Genomic DNA, 16,888 nt, shown 5'->3' on the forward strand with positions numbered 1-16,888 from the left:
TCATTAGATAAACAGTTGACTTCAACAAAAAGACGTCTACTATTGTCTCACTGCATCAAATAAAAATGAATGACCCATTAACACAAGGATCTTCGTGATCTGTCAATAAGTAACTATAGTTAGACTTAAAAACAATGACAAAGGGTTGATAGAAGTACAACTCCTAGCTATCAAAATACTCTCAAGCAGAGCTAGGTGTCAGTTTCCCTTATTTCCTATACCGTGGGAGAGAAAGTCATATATTGAGAATTTGCGAATTAGCTTGTTAGTCATATCCTCGCTTTGGTGTGTGTGTGTGTGTGTGTGTGTGTGTGTGTGTGTGTGTGTGTGTGTGTGTGTGAGAGAGAGAGAGAGAGAGAGAGAGAGAGAGAGATTAGAGCAAGCCATTTCCCTAACTTCTTTCGAGCAAAGTGTGCACAGTTGACTACTCTCATCATGTGTGCCCCATCTGACATCGCAATGCATGTGAACTAAGTTGCATCGAAGAAATCGTTTAGATGGAAGGCAGTGGGTTGGGCTCTAGCCTCTCACACATATTGATGTGTGTGGTTTCTCCATTTGGCAAAGAATATGGTTTTGTAGTTAGGTGCAACCTCTGTAGTATAATGTGTGAATCATGAGCCTCTGCATCTTTCAAATGTCATGATACATTGTGCTGCAAAAAAACCTCATTTAAAGAGAAAACGAGTGATGCATCATGAAGGAAGTGTGTTGCTTCCCATCTTCCAAACCATTTTTCTATAGCTTGCATCTAAGTGAAACACACAAAAAATTCTTTTATGTGTCTTTTGGATCTTGTTGTTTGTTTCCCATGTGATTCATGGGAAGTTAATGTGAGGGACTTTTTTGAATCTTGAGCATGTATTAGACAACCCTTTTCATGACCATGATCTCAATGGGAAGTTATCGCGTCTCAAGAAGTAGGTGTTGAGAGAGAGAGAGCAAGTAGAAACTCTTGCATCAAGAGTCGAGTACCCTTGTAATGCTTTTCACACACATTTATTAATATAACTGCTAGTTTTCACTAGAGAGAGATTCTAGCATCCATAAAGAGGTCAATATTAACCTATGGGAGCTGAGTACACAAAGTTTCTTGATGTGTGTATCCCTCTTAAGAAAAGATAGATAGATAAATAGATATCATTTTAACGTCCATGGAAACAAATTGCAATCGATGAGAGAGAGAGAGAGAGAGAGAGAGAGAGAGAGAGAGAGAGAGAGGTCTTGCCTATTGGCAATTAACATGTTCCACTACCCATGTAGTGTAGTTAGTGGGTGATCATACTCCATTGTCACATCCATTATAAGTAGTGTTTTCCACACACATTTATTAATATAATTGTATGTTTTCACCAAAAGAGAGAGAGAGCTAAAAGGTATTCTCATGTGGAATTTTTGGATGTTAGAGCATGTGGGGATCATTTCCTTAAATACATATTAAGGTTTTTTAATAGCATTACAGGATGTCCCTCTCCCTACATAGGCATATGATAGGCAAAGGAGACTGCATATGATAGGTAGAGGAGACTAAGAAGTGTTCTAACCATAGATTGACATATTCGTATTCGTGGGGCGGGCCCCACGAATTCATATGAATAGGAATACAAATGCATGTAAATGTATTTGTTTTTTCTTTTTTTATAAAAAATAAAAAACTATTTTTTCCTTGTGAGCGAGTGAACGAACAGTGAGCAGCGAGCGAGGAAGCCTCACCCTACTCCCTCTGTGTGTTGCCCTCGCTTCCCTCTGCATCTTGTTCTCGGCCAAGAAATTAGGGTTTCGGCTGAAAACCCTAATTTCTATCATAATCCTAGTTTCAACAGTTTTCTTTCTTTTCAACTCGCGTCCTTGACTCCCTCTCATGCTCTATTCTAATCCTACATCTTGTTCTCTGCTGCAAACTCAGGCTTTCATTGAAACCCTAAGTTTAACTAAGTTTAGCAGAAGCCCTAATTAATTAATTAACTAATATTTTTCAATGAATTAATTAATTTTTTGATGAATTAAGATGTGTATTAGTAAATTAATTAATGTATAGTGAATCAATTAATGTTTAAGTGAAATAATTAATTATTATATTAGTGAGTTAATTAATTATTGATGTATGTATGTATATACATATACGAGTGATATATGTGTGTATATGTATATATCATATATTTATGTGTGTACATGTATATGTAAATGAATGGTTTTATAATATGCTTGGGGCCAATTTATATTCTCGAATATCACGAATATTGCGGATGTTGAATACCACGTATATTACGCATGGGTCAATCTATGGTTCTAAGTTCTAACTAAGTGGATTTTACATACAATTAAATATAATTGTGTGCTATTACCAAAAAGAAAGAAAAGGACAAACTATCCAACCCAATCACTACAAAAGAGAAAAAACAATTGCATTGTAGGCCATAAGTTCACTTATATCAATTAACCCTAGCTCTACATAATATACTAACCCCCCTTATGTCTGTATGCATCTTGTAGCCATTACAAAAGAGAAAAAACAATCGCATTGTAGGCCATAAGTTCACTTATATCAATTAACCCTAGCTCTACATAATATACTAACCCCCCTTATGTCTATATGCATCGTGGCCGATCAAATGGTACTTATTTGGTGAAGGTAATCCCTGCTTTAGCCTAAACAACTTCATTGATGTGTGGTGGCACTGTCATGTCAAGATGTAGAATTATAACAAAGAATTAATGAGACCCAAAAGGGTAAAAGGTCATACAAGCCACTACAAAAAGATTATGTGTGACATGTGAAAGTTGCAAGCTATTAGTGTTATGCAAATGTTCTACGTTAATAGAGAAGGTAAGGTTTTTTCCAAGGCATTATGAAAATGTAGTAACATAGTTGTTTATGAGAAAAATGCCTTGGTTGATAGGATGTGAATCACGTGCAAAGATAAGGTGATATGTTGGACTAAAGTTTTAAGATAAAGGATAGTGAGTCATATGGTGCTTTGTGTTGTATATTGCAAAGATTTTCTAATAATATCTTCCTTGGGCATATAATATTTTTGTCACATTTGTTACACATTCGTTATGGTACAAAAGTATACTAGTGTATAAACACGAGTTTTTCCATCATTTGAGCTCGACATTTCTGTCCAATTTGTTACAGGCTACATTTGTAGTTTTAACAACGAGAACGACCATCGAATAAATACTTTTAGTATAAATACACAAAATTTGAAGGAGACAAGAGAGAGAAGAGTGGAGGAAAGAACCACGGATGGAAAATGATAGAAGTGGGGCAATCTTGAGGCAGGAGTTGGAACCCTAGCTAGAGCTATATCTCTTCCTAGTTATTTTTCTTACAAAAATGAAAAACAACGTACCACACACATATACGTATACATACATTTATTTATGTATGGATGTGTGTAGTACACTCTACAGTGTGTATGAACACATTGATGAGAGAAAACACTGAAGATACATAGTATACACATACATATATATATACGTACAGCATTTGGAGGCCAAAAAGGAATAAACCACCCCCCCTCCTCCCCCGGGGACCCGGTTGGTTGGGGATCTGGGTACATATGTATTTACAAAACGTTGGTAATAAGTCGTAGTAGTGTAACCCCCTTGTTGGCCCTTTATGTATGTATGTATATATGTATGTATGTATATGGAGGTAAAAGGAAGTAGGTATGTATGTATTAAATATTAGCTATAGCAGGGGGCTACCGGCGGTGGTAGGCTTCCAGGCGGACAGGGCTTGGACGGGGCGGCCTTTCCAGCCCATGAGCATCCAGCAAGCATTGGCATCGTCGCCGTCGCCTGGGAAGACGCTGAACTCCTTGTGGAAGAGCCCATCCACGATGGCCCGCGACGTGGCCAGCACCGGCGGCGGCACCGGCAGCGCCGTGAATCCCGTCCGCTGGATCCGCGCATGCCACTTCTTGTACGTCTCCGGCCGCTCCACCCGCTCCGCCCCTTCGCACGCCACCACGTTCATGATCTCCCTGCCCAGCAGCTCCCGCTCCACCATCGCCCGCTCCGCCTCCTCCCCCGCCAGGTTGCTGTGCAGCGCGTCGAACCGGCTGGCGTAGTAGTACAGCGCCTCCTTGAAGCGCGGCACGAAGAACGGCGAGCTGTGCGCCCCGTTCACGAACCCCGTCACCACCACATCCGGCTGCAGCCGCCGCATCATCGCCAGTACCTTGTCGCGAGGGCACTTGTATTCCTCCTGCTCCCCCGCCACCCCCCCCTCCTCCTCCGCCGCCATATGATCCCCACCCCATCCACGCCTATTCTGATGATTCTCCCACCCTGCCAATTGCTGCTCCTCCGAACCATACTTATTACCTGCAGTAGTCGAACACCCCCCCGCCACCGCGCTCTCATCCAGCAGATGCCGCAGCCTGTTGATGGTATTGATCGCCAGCACCTCTCTGGTCTCGTGAGAGCCCGAGACCGACACCGACGCCTGCGCCAAGCCCAGCACCTCCGCGTTTATGTCCTCCCATGTGGCGGCCGCCACGCCGTGATACTGGAAGGGTACGCCGTAGGTGCGGGCGTACCTGGCCAGCCGTCGGCCCGTCTGCTCCACCGCCTCCGCGGGGCTCTTCCCCATGGCGCTCGTGGGCAGGTCGATCCCGGTTATCTTCAAGAAGGGCGGGCCACCCTTCCTCTGGGCGAGGGCGCTAATGAGGCATGGCCACTGGAAGCCGTAGGAGATGCCATAGTCCACTATGTGCAGCCTGGATGCGCCCTTGGCCGCATCCAGGATGTGCTGATTCGCGAAGTAATTGGTGACCTTCATGTAAGGGCACGCCTCGAATTCCACCCTCTTGTATGCCTTGAGCACCTCCGCCACCGACGGCTGCTTCGATGGCGGCAGGATGGACGCCGAGTACATGAGGCTGCTCCCTGTGCCATTCATGCGTGCCTGCAGAGCTTCGCTGAAATAGAAGGCCACTCTCTGCAGGCCGCTCCCTTTGGGCGATGCCCCATTCTGCTGCACCTCCGCCAGCAGCTGATTCGCCTTCTTCACGTCCCCATCCGCCATGGCCCTCGCACATCTCATCAGCACAGCCCTGAGGTCCACCGGATTGTTCAGCGCCTCGTCTCGAGCTGCTCCCCCCATATCCGTAGGCCGAGCGCTCGGATCCGCGCATCTGCCATGAGAGCAGGGCGTCCAGCCACTATCATGGAGATTGGCCAGGGCCTCCGCCCGCAGATATTCATTCTGGACAAAGCTCACCTCCTCATCCTGTACACCCGCTGTTGGGTTCCATGAATCTGTAACACCTCCACTGAGAGATGAATAACTGGCAGTAGAGCGTGGGCGCCATCGCCCAGCTGCACGATGTCTGGCAGCCCCTCCTCGTCCATTAGACTTGTTTACCTCCCATGGATACCTTCTTCCGTTGGGCCTTCTTATTATTATGCCTTCACCGATCTGATCTTCTGTGGGATGGGTCCATGTGTGCACGGCTGCATCGGATTTGCTACATCTGCTTAATCCTGCGTATATGTCAGAATTTATATTCCCCAATCCACTGCCAATATTCATCATTCCCTGACTTTCACATTGCAGGCTGAAATGATCTGTGACTGGAGGCCCACGCCGAGGCGAATAAACGATGGTTGTGGAGATCCCACCATCCACATACTGGAAATTAGCGTCATGCTTACTTTTCAGACCCTCCTGAAGAAAGTCAGGGCGGTTGTTAAGTAATGCAAACCCATTCGAATCCACTCTGATCTCCTCCACCTCCTGATTGTCTGCATCTGGCAAACGGCAGTCACCATTAGTATAATTACTTACACTCTTCTGGGCGCTGGTGGAGATGGCGGACTGATCCCATTCCGACTCGTCTGCGTGTGCGTGCGTGTGCGCCCGTGCAGGCGGCGCTGCCGTCGAATCCGGCTGCCCCAAGATCTCATGGAAGCCATTAAAGATGTTTAAGAAGCTTTGCTGAAGAGGCCAGTTGGTGCAGCAATGCTCCACATCCTCGGTGATCGTCTCGTCCATGAGCATGGTGTTGATGTATTCGAAGAAGGGTTCGATCGGCTTAATAGTAGGGGCGGGGAGACACAGGGGAGCAGGCGATGACAGAGGAGAAGGTGGAGGAGGACGATGAAGAAGAACATGGTGATGATTATTGGAGCTCATGGTGATGATTAAGACGATTCAATGTTAGCGATCTGATCTGATTTTATGTAAAGGAAAGGATGGAGGAGGAGCAAGCAAGCTAATTTGTACCCTAAACCTAAAAAGTGTTTGGGGAGGTGAGCGAAAGGATTTGCTGGTTCATTTTATATGTTTGTGTGTGGGATAAAAAAGAAACGGGGCAGCAAAAAATGAACGTGGGTTCGAACTCTGGACCTCTGGCCTTGACGCTTTCAAACGCTTCTTTTGAAAACAAAATAAACAAAAATCAACCATTGGAAGAGAAAAACCTTGAAAAACATCTTTGTGAGTCAGCGAGTTTATTAGGAGACTGTGGCTTTTTTGACCATTGAATGCATATACATATATTACATAGTATGTACATATCTATACGGTATACCAAGAGAATTTGCCTTCAACATCTTTGCTTGGTAACTAACTATAACCAAACTTCGACTGAACAAAAAACAAAAGAAATGATTGTCGTGAAATCATCATCCTTTTCCATCCATATCCGCCATTTTTCACATGCCTTTTACATCTATCGAATAATTTATCAACACCTCATAATATCTACCCATCCAAGTTCTTTGTCTCGTTGCATATAAGAAGGGCTCCTCCTTAGCAACATTGAGTATCTAACTTTTAAGCATTAGTTATTTCTAATACAGCTCCGATACAAAATAGCTTAGCACATTACCTCATACATTTGAGTCTTCAAGTAAATTTTACCTCTCGAATGAGTCATAGATTCCTAAAATTTCCAATCCCATGTTTAAGCCTTCTAGATTCCATACCAAGGTATACAACTCCTAAAATTTCAAAACACATACATATTTTAGTCCTCTAAATTAAATACCACATATGCCTTCAATGTAACTTATTCCTTATCTTCATGTTGTAGTTATTGTAGTCTTCACTTTTAATCTCATTAACCTCCTTACCTCATAGATATCCGACCTACTCCACAACTATATAACTTCCTATTTCTACATAAGACCATTTTAGTTTACCATCCTCCTTTGCTGCCCAAGTTTGCACAAGATCCATTGTGGCCCTCGAGAATTAGCCCTTTCCACGAGCAATCAAGACGACCCTCTTCAAAATCCTCCCAGATCCCATTGTGATTAGTAATCAAAAGGTTGACCCATTTGCCCACAATGTAAGCATGCAAGGGACATTCCTAGCATAAAAGGCTAAGCCAATCGATGTATGTACTAGGTATGCCCATGAATGCTTCACCACTTTTTGTCGAATAAAAAATAGCAAAGAGTTGGGTATAATTGTGTTCGTGTAATGCGTATGACAACCCATCATCGTGGTAATGTGATTTGAGCAATAACATAGATGTGCAATATAAAGATTCTAAGCAACACCAATTAGCAAGAATGGGAAAATGTTCAAATGATCTATATCTTCATGTTAGTGGGTTCTCTCAATAACGCCAAGTATATGTTGCAAGAGGAGTAAGAATAACAATGCAACAAGTTGGTGACTTCAAGATGGGTAGGGTTGTCAACTATTCATGAAAAAACCAACGAAATGGTAATGTCAAATTCAAATCTCCTCAAATATGCTACAACATAAACAAGTTGCAACAAGAAAATGGTATCATGCCACATACTCATCCAAAATGTTTGCCATGAGGCAAAGGTGGAACTTGGAAGCTACCATAAAGTTGTCAATCATTAAGATCGCACCAATGTTCATAGACAATATAAACCTAATAATCCGCAAATTGTAACCATGAAAAACATGCAGGTGGAGAAGGATTTGGAGCAAAGAGTAGATGTCAAAATCAAAGCCTATGTTATGTCCCTTCATTGGGCCTCTCTAATAGCTAACCATTGCAACTTGCTTTGCGGTAGTGGCAAATAGGTAACATGAACATGTAAATCTGTCCACAAACCTAGTCTCTAAAGGTGGTGGTGAACAGACATCATAATCGGCAACCAACAAACTGCACACTTTGCAAGAGCTTTGAATACCAATTTCAACTGGAAACTAATCAACATATAGGATACCATTGACAGTGAAATTTTGCGAAGCATAATGCATCTAAATCCAGGGAATGACCTTGTTACTTCCTTGATACATGAAGCTGGAGGAACAAGTCCTACGAGCAACAAACATACCAAGTGTCTCTTTCAAACAAGCAAGCATGAAAGCAAGGCAAAGGAAGGATCAGCATACAATATTAGGATTCATAGATGCACTCCTACGGCAAAGTGAGAAGATGTGTAAAGGAATCAGGATAACATTACCCAAATGTTCCAACATGAGGTGTAGGGGCACACGAACTAGTGCATCAAGCAAAGGCTCTCCTTGCCAGCATAAATCACAGTAAGTGAAGCATTAAGAGACCTTGTCATTATCGGTAGGAGCAAAATGAAGAGGAAAGAGAAACCATGCCAGCCAGCATGAGTAACAGTCTGTAGCTGGTTTGCAGATAATCCTTTATTACCTTAGAGTACCTCAAGGGAGGGCAGAGTAGCTTCATCGAATGAAAACATAGAGAGAATAACATGGAATCAAGTGGGAATAAGGAAAACGAGTTGGGGTGAGATCTCACACTGACCAAAACACTTTCTCTTTCTAGGAAACTGAGAGGTTGCAAAGATTTCCTGTGGTATGATACTTCTTCGTGATGCTGCATACATGCTGCTTCTTGCATATAAATAGGTTTCAGCTTTTGCGTGTAGATTGTTCTCAAGTTCTAAATTGGACAGATTAACATGAAATGTATATGCTCAAACACCAACCCATGATGGTCTAGTCAGCTGGAATTGAACAGCTCAAGAAAACTCCAGCAATACCTTTTCTTCTTGTCCTCCACAGCCCCCAACGAACCGTTTTATAAGTTAACTGGGCTATTAATCAACGATTACTAGATCCATTTAGGTCAAATGAGAAAAACATGGGACACAAGTTCCCACTGGTGCACACTACGGGTTGGCTGTTGCTTACTTAGATATAGCATTACTCCATTAGCTTCAAAACAATTAGAGCTTTGAATATCATGCTTGGCCATAAGAAGAGTGTTAACCAATGAGCGTTTGCAGCCTGCTGTTGCACAATCACTGCTAAAGACTTGAACTCTTTCATTTTACTGTCAAACAGTAATGAGATGCATTAAAATATCTCATAATCCTTCAATTCAACCTTCCTTGGAAGTACCCATTCCTCGAGGGAGATATTAAAAGCATTTATTCCAAAGATCCTCTAAATCGATGTACAATCTATAATACTGATAGTCAGTCATAAGTAAGTTTATCAATGTAGTGTTTTGATGAGGAAATAATACACTTTAGTTTCCATGACCAAAATCCCTTTGCACACACACCACATACTCCAATAGAAGAATATTTGAAGGAATGTTAACAAAGTTAAAATTTCAGCATGTTAACAACAAAAACAAGCTTTGTATACCTCATAGAAGGCAGCTGTATCTCGAACCCATACTAGAAAATATTTGAATCAAATGCCATTCATAACAAACAGTGAGGCCCATCATGGCATTTAATCATAGAAGGCAAACGAGTCGGGTATTAAAACGAAATTGACATATTGAGACACAACTGTTCTTAGGTTATCATGATCTTCCTCGCCCTCTAAAACCACCACCTCGTCCACCACTACGACCTCCAAATCCTCGCCCACCACTACGACCAGCAAAACCACGACCTCCTCTACCACCTCTTCCACCTACATAACAAGCCAAACCATGTCAACATAAGTATATATACAGGAATTCCTAGAAAAACTCATAATAAAGTCGCATACCTCCACGTCCACCACCTCGGCCACCGCCACGACCACCCCTGCCACCACCAGGCGTGCTTCCAGCTTGGCCTCTATAATTAGACAGAATAAGGAACCATGCTACAATATCAACATACTGCAAACAGAGAGCAAGAACCATAATACATCTATCCATGATATGTGACTTCTCCATACTTTGGCTGAGGCAAAAACCGTTGCAGTGGAAGAAGTTTCATTGGGTCAATGTAGAACTTGTCCCCAGCCTTGTAAGATGTTGCTATGATCCCCTCCAGCATTTTGATTGAGAAAAACTGCAAAAACACATGCAACCGTAGTGTCAGATATGTTAAAGAAAATGATGGGTGCTTCGAATTTTGTGCTGCTCTTCACTTACCACTTCATTGATGGGTCCAAAAATCTCCTCCACCTTTCCGATTTGGGTTTTGTTCTCGAGATAGATCGGAGCATTAAAGTAAGGGATCTTCTCATGAACAAGCTTGGACACCGCTTCACCTTCACAGGCATGGAGAAACGATGCAACCTCTGCGAATGGAAGCCCAACACATAACTGACATGCGGATAGAAGAAATTTTTAATTGTGTAAAGGGGACATCAAAAGGATGAGCGAAAATAAGGAGATCATATTTATTCTCAGGGGATTCTCCCAAATTGCAATTAAGCTAAATCGAATCTACTGCTAGTAAAGCTTCGATTTCCAACAGGGCCTAAGAAGTTGCGGTATGTTCCTTGTCAAACTACGCAGAATGAAAAAACAAAAGAAGGGGAGGGGAGGGACGAGGCGAGGCGAGAGAGACATACCTACGACTTCAGAGGGGGGGCCCTCATCACGCTGGCCTCGACCGCCACCGAAGCCACGGCCGCCGCCTCTGCCGCCACCGAAACCACCTCTTCCTCCACCTCCCCTTCCTCCTCCGCCGAAGCTACCTCGGCCTCCTCCTCTGAATGGCGGCCTCATCGCTCTCGCTCACAGGAAAGCAGGAGCAGGTGCAGGTGCAGGGGAAGGGGAAGGGGGAGGAGGGTTTTAGGCAGCTTCTTTTTTCCACAAACCCTACACACCGGCTAGGAGAAGTGGAGTGGGAGGAAACGTTAGTTAATGTCAAGAAAGGATTTTGAAGCCCGAAGAAGGCACGGCATGGCACGGCATGGCACCGTAGACACGATCAGACCGTGCTCCGTCCAGTATTCGACCAGTGATTGTCCCAGCTAGGCAGTCCGCACATTTTTCCAGATGCACGTTTAACCCTAAACTGGTGTCGTGAAGAAAACCGTCCACAAGCGGAATCGGTGCACCGGAGCGTAGGAACCGGCTCTTCGTGCACATGCGCCTTATGTTGTACATAGAAGCTCCTAGGTCGGTAGATTCGGTAGGTAGGGAAACGGCTCCTTCCTTACCTATAAAAGGAGGGAGACGAGGAGGGGCGAAGGGATCGCGGAGAGTCGAGGACGAAGTGTTGTCGCTTTGCGTGCGAAGGCTTCCCTCTCTCTCTCTGGTTCGCAAACTCCATAGCTTCCTTCTGTGCAGGTTTCGGGAGGCTCGCGCTGCTCTGAGGAATGCCGGAGTGCTTCCGGCAGCACCTCCAACCTGCTCCTGTCTTTCTGTGCGTTTACGAACAGGCATCGGCATCTGTTCGCCGGCCTGTTCGGCTGTAACCGACTTCGTGTTTTGTTGTCTTTGTGTTCTTGTTGTTTGTCTTTGTTAATACATACATACATTCGTGTCTTTCTGTGTCGCTGTCCCACTTGCGTCTTTGCGTCGAAGGGCCGTGTCCCTGTGGATCTACGCTCGCACGTAGAGGGTTTCTTCCCCTTCTTCTCTTGCTCTTCGATACAGGACCCCCGAGGTTCCGCCTCATTCCACGCATCCGTGAGGAATACCCCGACATCTTGGTGAACCCGACGTGAAGGAGGCGGCAGAAGAGCAGAAGATGAAAGGGTCGGATCTTGTAGAGGCCATGGCTTCGGCCGTAGATCGGATATTGAGTGCACACGAGGGCACCGGCGCCCTCGACAGAGCCATCGAGGCGGTCGTCGGTACGATCGGCCGGTTCAGCGGAAAGGATGCCACGAAGTATTTGGCGTCCTACGGGGCAGAAATGCTGATGCGGGACATTCCGGAAGAGAGGCGTCTTGCCGGGTTTCCTCGAGTGGCGATGCCGAGCATCCATGCGGAGGTGCTCGAGGTGCGGGCGGAGAGCCGTACCTGGGAGGAGTTCGAAGGCCGACTCCTAGAAAAATACGGGCTGGACGACGCGCTCCAGCTTTCGAAAAGGGACTTCATGGAATGGGTGGAGTTCCCCGGCAAGGGAAGAAACGCGACGGCACTCCTCCGGGAGTTCGAAGAACGCTTTGCACGCCTTTCGGCGCTTGACCGAACCGTTCTGGATACGAGCCGGGTCCTACTGTTCGTCAAGTCGGTGGATGAGCGGAACCGGGACCAAGTCGGCTCCTTGCTGGAAACCGAGGACGGGCTGACAACCGACTGGGCTGCGGTTAAGAGAGTCTGTGGCCGTTTCGATAAACGGCGAGTATGGGCTGACAACGGGGCGGCCGGTGCGGGCTCTGTCACAGCAAGGAGGCTTGAACCGGCACCGCAAGTGCGAAGGGAAGAGACCCGAGAATGGCTCGGGACCGGTCCGGCTTCGACCGGTATGGTCAGTGGCTCGTCCGGAGGAGCAGCGCTGGACGAGTTGACGCGGGCAATAAAGGATCTCCAGATCGCCCAGACTCAAAGGGAAGGCAGCGAACCGGCTCGTGACCGACGGCCGGCAGCAGGGAACAGGTGCATGTGGTGCGACGAGGTCGGCCACATCCGGAAGGACTGTGGCGATTTCGCAGAGGCGTTGAGGAACCGGGTGGTGTACCTGTGGGAAGGCCAGGTGCACGCCGACGACACCAGGAGGGCCCTGAACCGAAACGACGGGCGAGGAGGTATGAAGAGACTGATGGAAGAGGCAGCGGCCTGACACGTAGAGGCCATCCACTACTCGGCGTCGGCCGGAATTCAGGTCGGGGGCAGCAAGGCCCGAACAGAGGGCAAAGACGGATTCTGGTCGGCGATGTTGGGAGGTCTTGCCGGCGCACGGCTAAGGAAAGATGAAATGGACCACGCTGAGAGACGGGTCCGGGAAATAACCGGGTGGAGCGATCCGGTCGAGGAGAAGACGGGCTTCGTAGAAGCCGCCTGCCGGAACTACGAGGCTCTGGTAGAAGACAAGCGAGTGGGAAAAGCCGGAGCGGCCGGGCCCTCACAACGATACGAGACCCAATATGGGCAACGACGGAACGATGCCGGCGGGTCCAGCTCGCAAGATAACCCCAGGAAGGGCGGATACCGACTAGGGACGGAGATAGAAAGGACTACGGACCTACGAAAGGTCCTAGAGGAACGGATCCTCGACAGCAAAGTGGAGTTGTCATTGCGAGAGGTGTTAGGGATCGCCAAGAAGGAGTTCCACGACTCCATTGTAGACTTGGTGAAACGGAAGAGGCTGTCGACGGAGACGGAACCGGAAAGACTGGTAGAGGTGCGGACGACGCACATCGACGACTCGGCGCTGGCAGATGAGTGGGCGGAGAGCCACTATTCGAGGCCACACTGGGCCCGAGCGACCACGGAGACCTCGGTAAAGATCGGAGATGTTCAGGAACCGGTGGTGGCATTGGTGGACCACGGTTCGGAAATAAACCTGATGTCCATGGACTTCTATAAGAAGGGGAAGTGGCCGATCAACACCAAGCACGGGTGGAAGATACGGGCGGCGACGCGCGCCACCGAGGAACTGCATGGGGCCTGCCCGAACGTGCGAGTCAAGATCGGCGACGTCGAGATTGACCAACACTTCTTCGTACAGGAGACGTCCTCGCACCCGGTCATATTAGGTGAACCATACATCACGGCGGCGCGGATGGAGACCAAAGTGCTGGACAACGGGTCGGCCTACGCGAGGGTCAAAAGCCAGGACAGGCGCCATTCGGTTCAATTTCTGACGGTGCGGCCGAACCACGAGAGAAACCGCGAATCCCTCGTGGCGAGAACCGGGAGGATTTTTAAAGAGGGCTGCCAAGGCGTGGGGTCGAGACAGCCTGGACACTCGGAAAGTACCCCACAACTGTACGATAAGTAGGAAATTCTGCTTCTCCAACAACGGAGGGAGTATGATAATCGGCATCGTCGGCCGAGAAAAGACAAGGGCGGAAGTGCGACTTCGAGCGTGCGGAGTTCTCGGCCCGGACGAGGAAATCAGCAGAGCCGTGGAGGCGGTCTCCTTCGACGACACCTTGGGAATGTTGGGGGAGGTAGCCGGAGAAGACCTTAATGAAGACCGGACGATACCGGTATGTTCCGAAGAGATGTACGGAGTCATCGTGGACTTCAGTCTGGGGCTCGGGTCAGATCGGACAGCCCGAGTTAGCACGAAGTACAAGACTGTGGACCGGAAGGTAAGGCCAATCGCGGCACCCTTACCGGAGGGCAGCGAGTCTCGAATCAGAGGGGTTGCGTCGGATCCCAGTTTACGAGATCCGGCCTGCATAGGACACACCTTCACCGACGGGACGCTCCGGGAGCTCAAAATCGGTGGGGGCGGGTTCCTACTGCTGGCGGAGGAAGACCGGTTTCGGAGAATGCTCGGACGGCACGGGAAAGCCTTCGCATTCTCGCCGGTAGAGATCGGGTGCGTAGACCCGACAATCGTGGAGCCGATGGTGATATTCACGGTACCGCATGTGCCGTGGAATCTCAAGCCGATTCCGGTACCAAGGGCTCACATCCCGAAGTTGATGGAGCTATTGAGGCAAAAAGTCAATATGGGCATTCTCGAACCGTCGAGTGCCCCATACTTGAACCGATGGTTTACCGTATCAAAGAAAAACGGAACAATGCGCTTCATTTAGGACCTGCAGCCGGTCAACAGAGTGACCATCCGGAACGCAGGAATCGGACCGACCATAGACGAGTTCGCGGAGGCCTTCGCTGGGAGGTCAATTTACCCGGTCGGTGATCTGTACTCGGGGTACGACCAATTCCAGCTAGCCGTGGAGAGTAGAGACATTACGACGATGCGAACTCCCCTCGGCCTAGTGCGAATGTGTACCTTGCCACAAGGAGGGACCAACTCGGTGGCCCACATGGTGAATGCAATGAACAAAGTACTGAGGGATTGCATCCCGGACATCACCATGCCGTTTCTAGACGAGATTCCTATCAAGGGGTGCCCGGTGGAAGAGAAGGACGAGACACTCGGGCCGGATGGATGCCGGCGATTCGTGGCAACACACATCGACGACTGCGAGAAGGTGCTACAAAGGCTAGAGGATGCGAGGCTCACCTTCTCCGGGGAGAAATCGGCCTTTGGGCAATCGGAAATCCTGGTAGTCGGACACCTATGTGGGCCATATGGCCGGAAGCCGTCTTCGGCAAAGGTAGAAGCCATCTCCGCGATGAAGACCGACTGTAGCTCGGTTACGGAAGTTCGGAGGTTCCTGGGGGCATGCACATTCTACCACATATGGATCCCGCATTTCGCCCACGTTGCGGAGCCGCTATACGGGTTGCTGAAGAAAGGGCGAAAATTCGAATGGCGAGACGAGCACACGGAGTCGGTCCGGAAGCTGAAGGAAGCTCTTGCGGCAGCGCCGGCGCTCCGGAAGGCTGTCTACGGGAAGGGTACCCCGGTATACATAACGGTGGATACGAGTCCGACCGGGATCGGATGGGTCGTCAACCAAGAAGACGAGGACGGCATTCGGTTCCCGATCCGATTCGGTGCGAAGGTCCTCAGTGAGCGACAGCGAGGGTACACCCAGGTTAAACGTGAACTCTGGGGTATCGTTTCGGCAGTAAAGGCCGACAAAGACTACCTGATCGGGATAGAAGTGATTATCGAGACGGATTGCCTGCCAATTCTCGGCATGGTTTCCGGATGCGCGACACCGGACCTGGCGATGCTCAAGTGGATAACGTACATCAAGTCCCTGGACCCGGAAATACGACACATTTCCGGAAAAGACAACGCCATGGCCGACATGCTTTCGAGGGCGAGGTTTGATGACGAGGGCGGCATGGTTTCGGAGGACGAAGAAGTCGGCGTGGACTTCTTCGAGGCGGCGTACGTGACGACCAACGGGGCGAGCACTCTGGCACTTAACGACTTCGACGAGAGCAAGTACGACGGCGAGTGGCTCCAGATCGGTGGATTTTTGAGGACAATGACGCCGGATGCGTCATGGACGAAGGACAAGGCCAACCGGATCCGGAAGAAAGCTTACCGATTCTTTCTCCGGGACGGATACTTATGGAAGCACCCGAAGAAGAGGAACGACGTCCCGCTTCGGGTGGTGGCGATGAAGGGAGAACAGGAGGAGCTGCTAACGGCCTACCACGACAGCCCTTGGGCTGGACACCGTGGAACGTGGACCACGTTCGAGAAGATAAAGGGGAAGTACTGGTGGCCGGGACTATACCGGGACGTGCATCGGTTCGTGACAACTTGCGAGAGCTGTCAGATGCACTCCATAGTCCGGCATCGGGACGAGCTTCACCCTACGTACCCTCCGACCATCCACTTCAAATGGATGGTAGATCTGGTGACGATGCCGATGGGCGTAGGACAGATGCGGTATCTGGTCCTGGCTCGGGAAGATCTGACGAACCAGGTGGAAGGCCGAGCCCTTCAGAACAAAACGACCGCGGCCGTATGTTGGTTCCTGATTGAGGACGTGATATGCCGGTATGGGTGCTTCGGGAAGATCGTGGCTGATCGCGGGGAGCTGGACGCCGAAGAGGCCGAGGAGCTGTTCGACCGGCTAGGAGTCAAGCTCTCGCTTACCACTGCGTAAAATCCAGAGGCGAATGGAAAGGTGGAGCGCGGACACGGACCGATCGTCAAGGCGTTAGTTCGGGCATGCGGAGGTCAAGTCGGGAACTGGCCACGGCTGCTGCCTTACGCATTGTGGGCTGAC

The 16,888-nt window shown here is 48.4% G+C and overlaps 2 protein-coding genes across 3 annotated transcripts; both read right to left on the minus strand.

Moving 5' to 3' along the window:
* Window positions 1-3,215: 3,215 nt before the first annotated feature.
* Window positions 3,216-6,272, minus strand: LOC147869030 (uncharacterized). The gene has a single exon (XM_087326015.1). The coding sequence runs from the start codon at window positions 6,146-6,148 to the stop codon at window positions 3,698-3,700; it is 2,451 nt and encodes an 816-aa protein (XP_087182141.1). The 5' UTR covers window positions 6,149-6,272; the 3' UTR covers window positions 3,216-3,697.
* A 3,220-nt stretch (window positions 6,273-9,492) lies between these two features.
* LOC147869031 (H/ACA ribonucleoprotein complex subunit 1-like protein 2) lies at window positions 9,493-10,916 on the minus strand. 2 transcript variants are annotated; one of them, XM_087326024.1, is made up of 5 exons: window positions 10,727-10,916; window positions 10,302-10,450; window positions 10,103-10,218; window positions 9,910-9,999; window positions 9,493-9,834 (listed from the first exon to the last, which is right to left on the minus strand). In XM_087326024.1, the coding sequence occupies exons 1-5, from the start codon at window positions 10,881-10,883 to the stop codon at window positions 9,738-9,740; spliced, it is 609 nt and encodes a 202-aa protein (XP_087182150.1). In that variant the 5' UTR covers window positions 10,884-10,916; the 3' UTR covers window positions 9,493-9,737. The 2 variants fall into 2 exon arrangements, with proteins under 2 accessions (XP_087182150.1, XP_087182158.1); XM_087326032.1 differs by having other exon boundaries at window positions 9,493-9,850; window positions 9,929-9,999; window positions 10,727-10,915.
* Between the last annotated feature and the right edge of the window lie 5,972 nt (window positions 10,917-16,888).

Source organism: Azolla caroliniana, unplaced genomic scaffold (genome assembly GCF_043228905.1).
Source record: "Azolla caroliniana isolate FFs.n. ecotype wild unplaced genomic scaffold, voAzoCaro1.0.p SCAF_1, whole genome shotgun sequence".
NCBI classification, from domain to species: Eukaryota; Viridiplantae; Streptophyta; class Polypodiopsida; order Salviniales; family Salviniaceae; genus Azolla; species Azolla caroliniana.

Coding starts and splice junctions, on each gene's coding strand:
- LOC147869031 (XM_087326024.1), bottom strand. CDS start 10,883: ATGAGGCCGCCATTCAGAGGAGGAGGCCGAGGTAGCTTCGGCGGAGGA. Junction 10,451..10,726: donor CCCCCCCTCTGAAGTCGTAG/GTATGTCTCTCT, acceptor TTCCATTCGCAG/AGGTTGCATCGTTTCTCCAT. Junction 10,000..10,102: donor CGGTTTTTGCCTCAGCCAAA/GTATGGAGAAGT, acceptor GTCTAATTATAG/AGGCCAAGCTGGAAGCACGC.
- LOC147869030 (XM_087326015.1), bottom strand. CDS start 6,148: ATGAGCTCCAATAATCATCACCATGTTCTTCTTCATCGTCCTCCTCCA.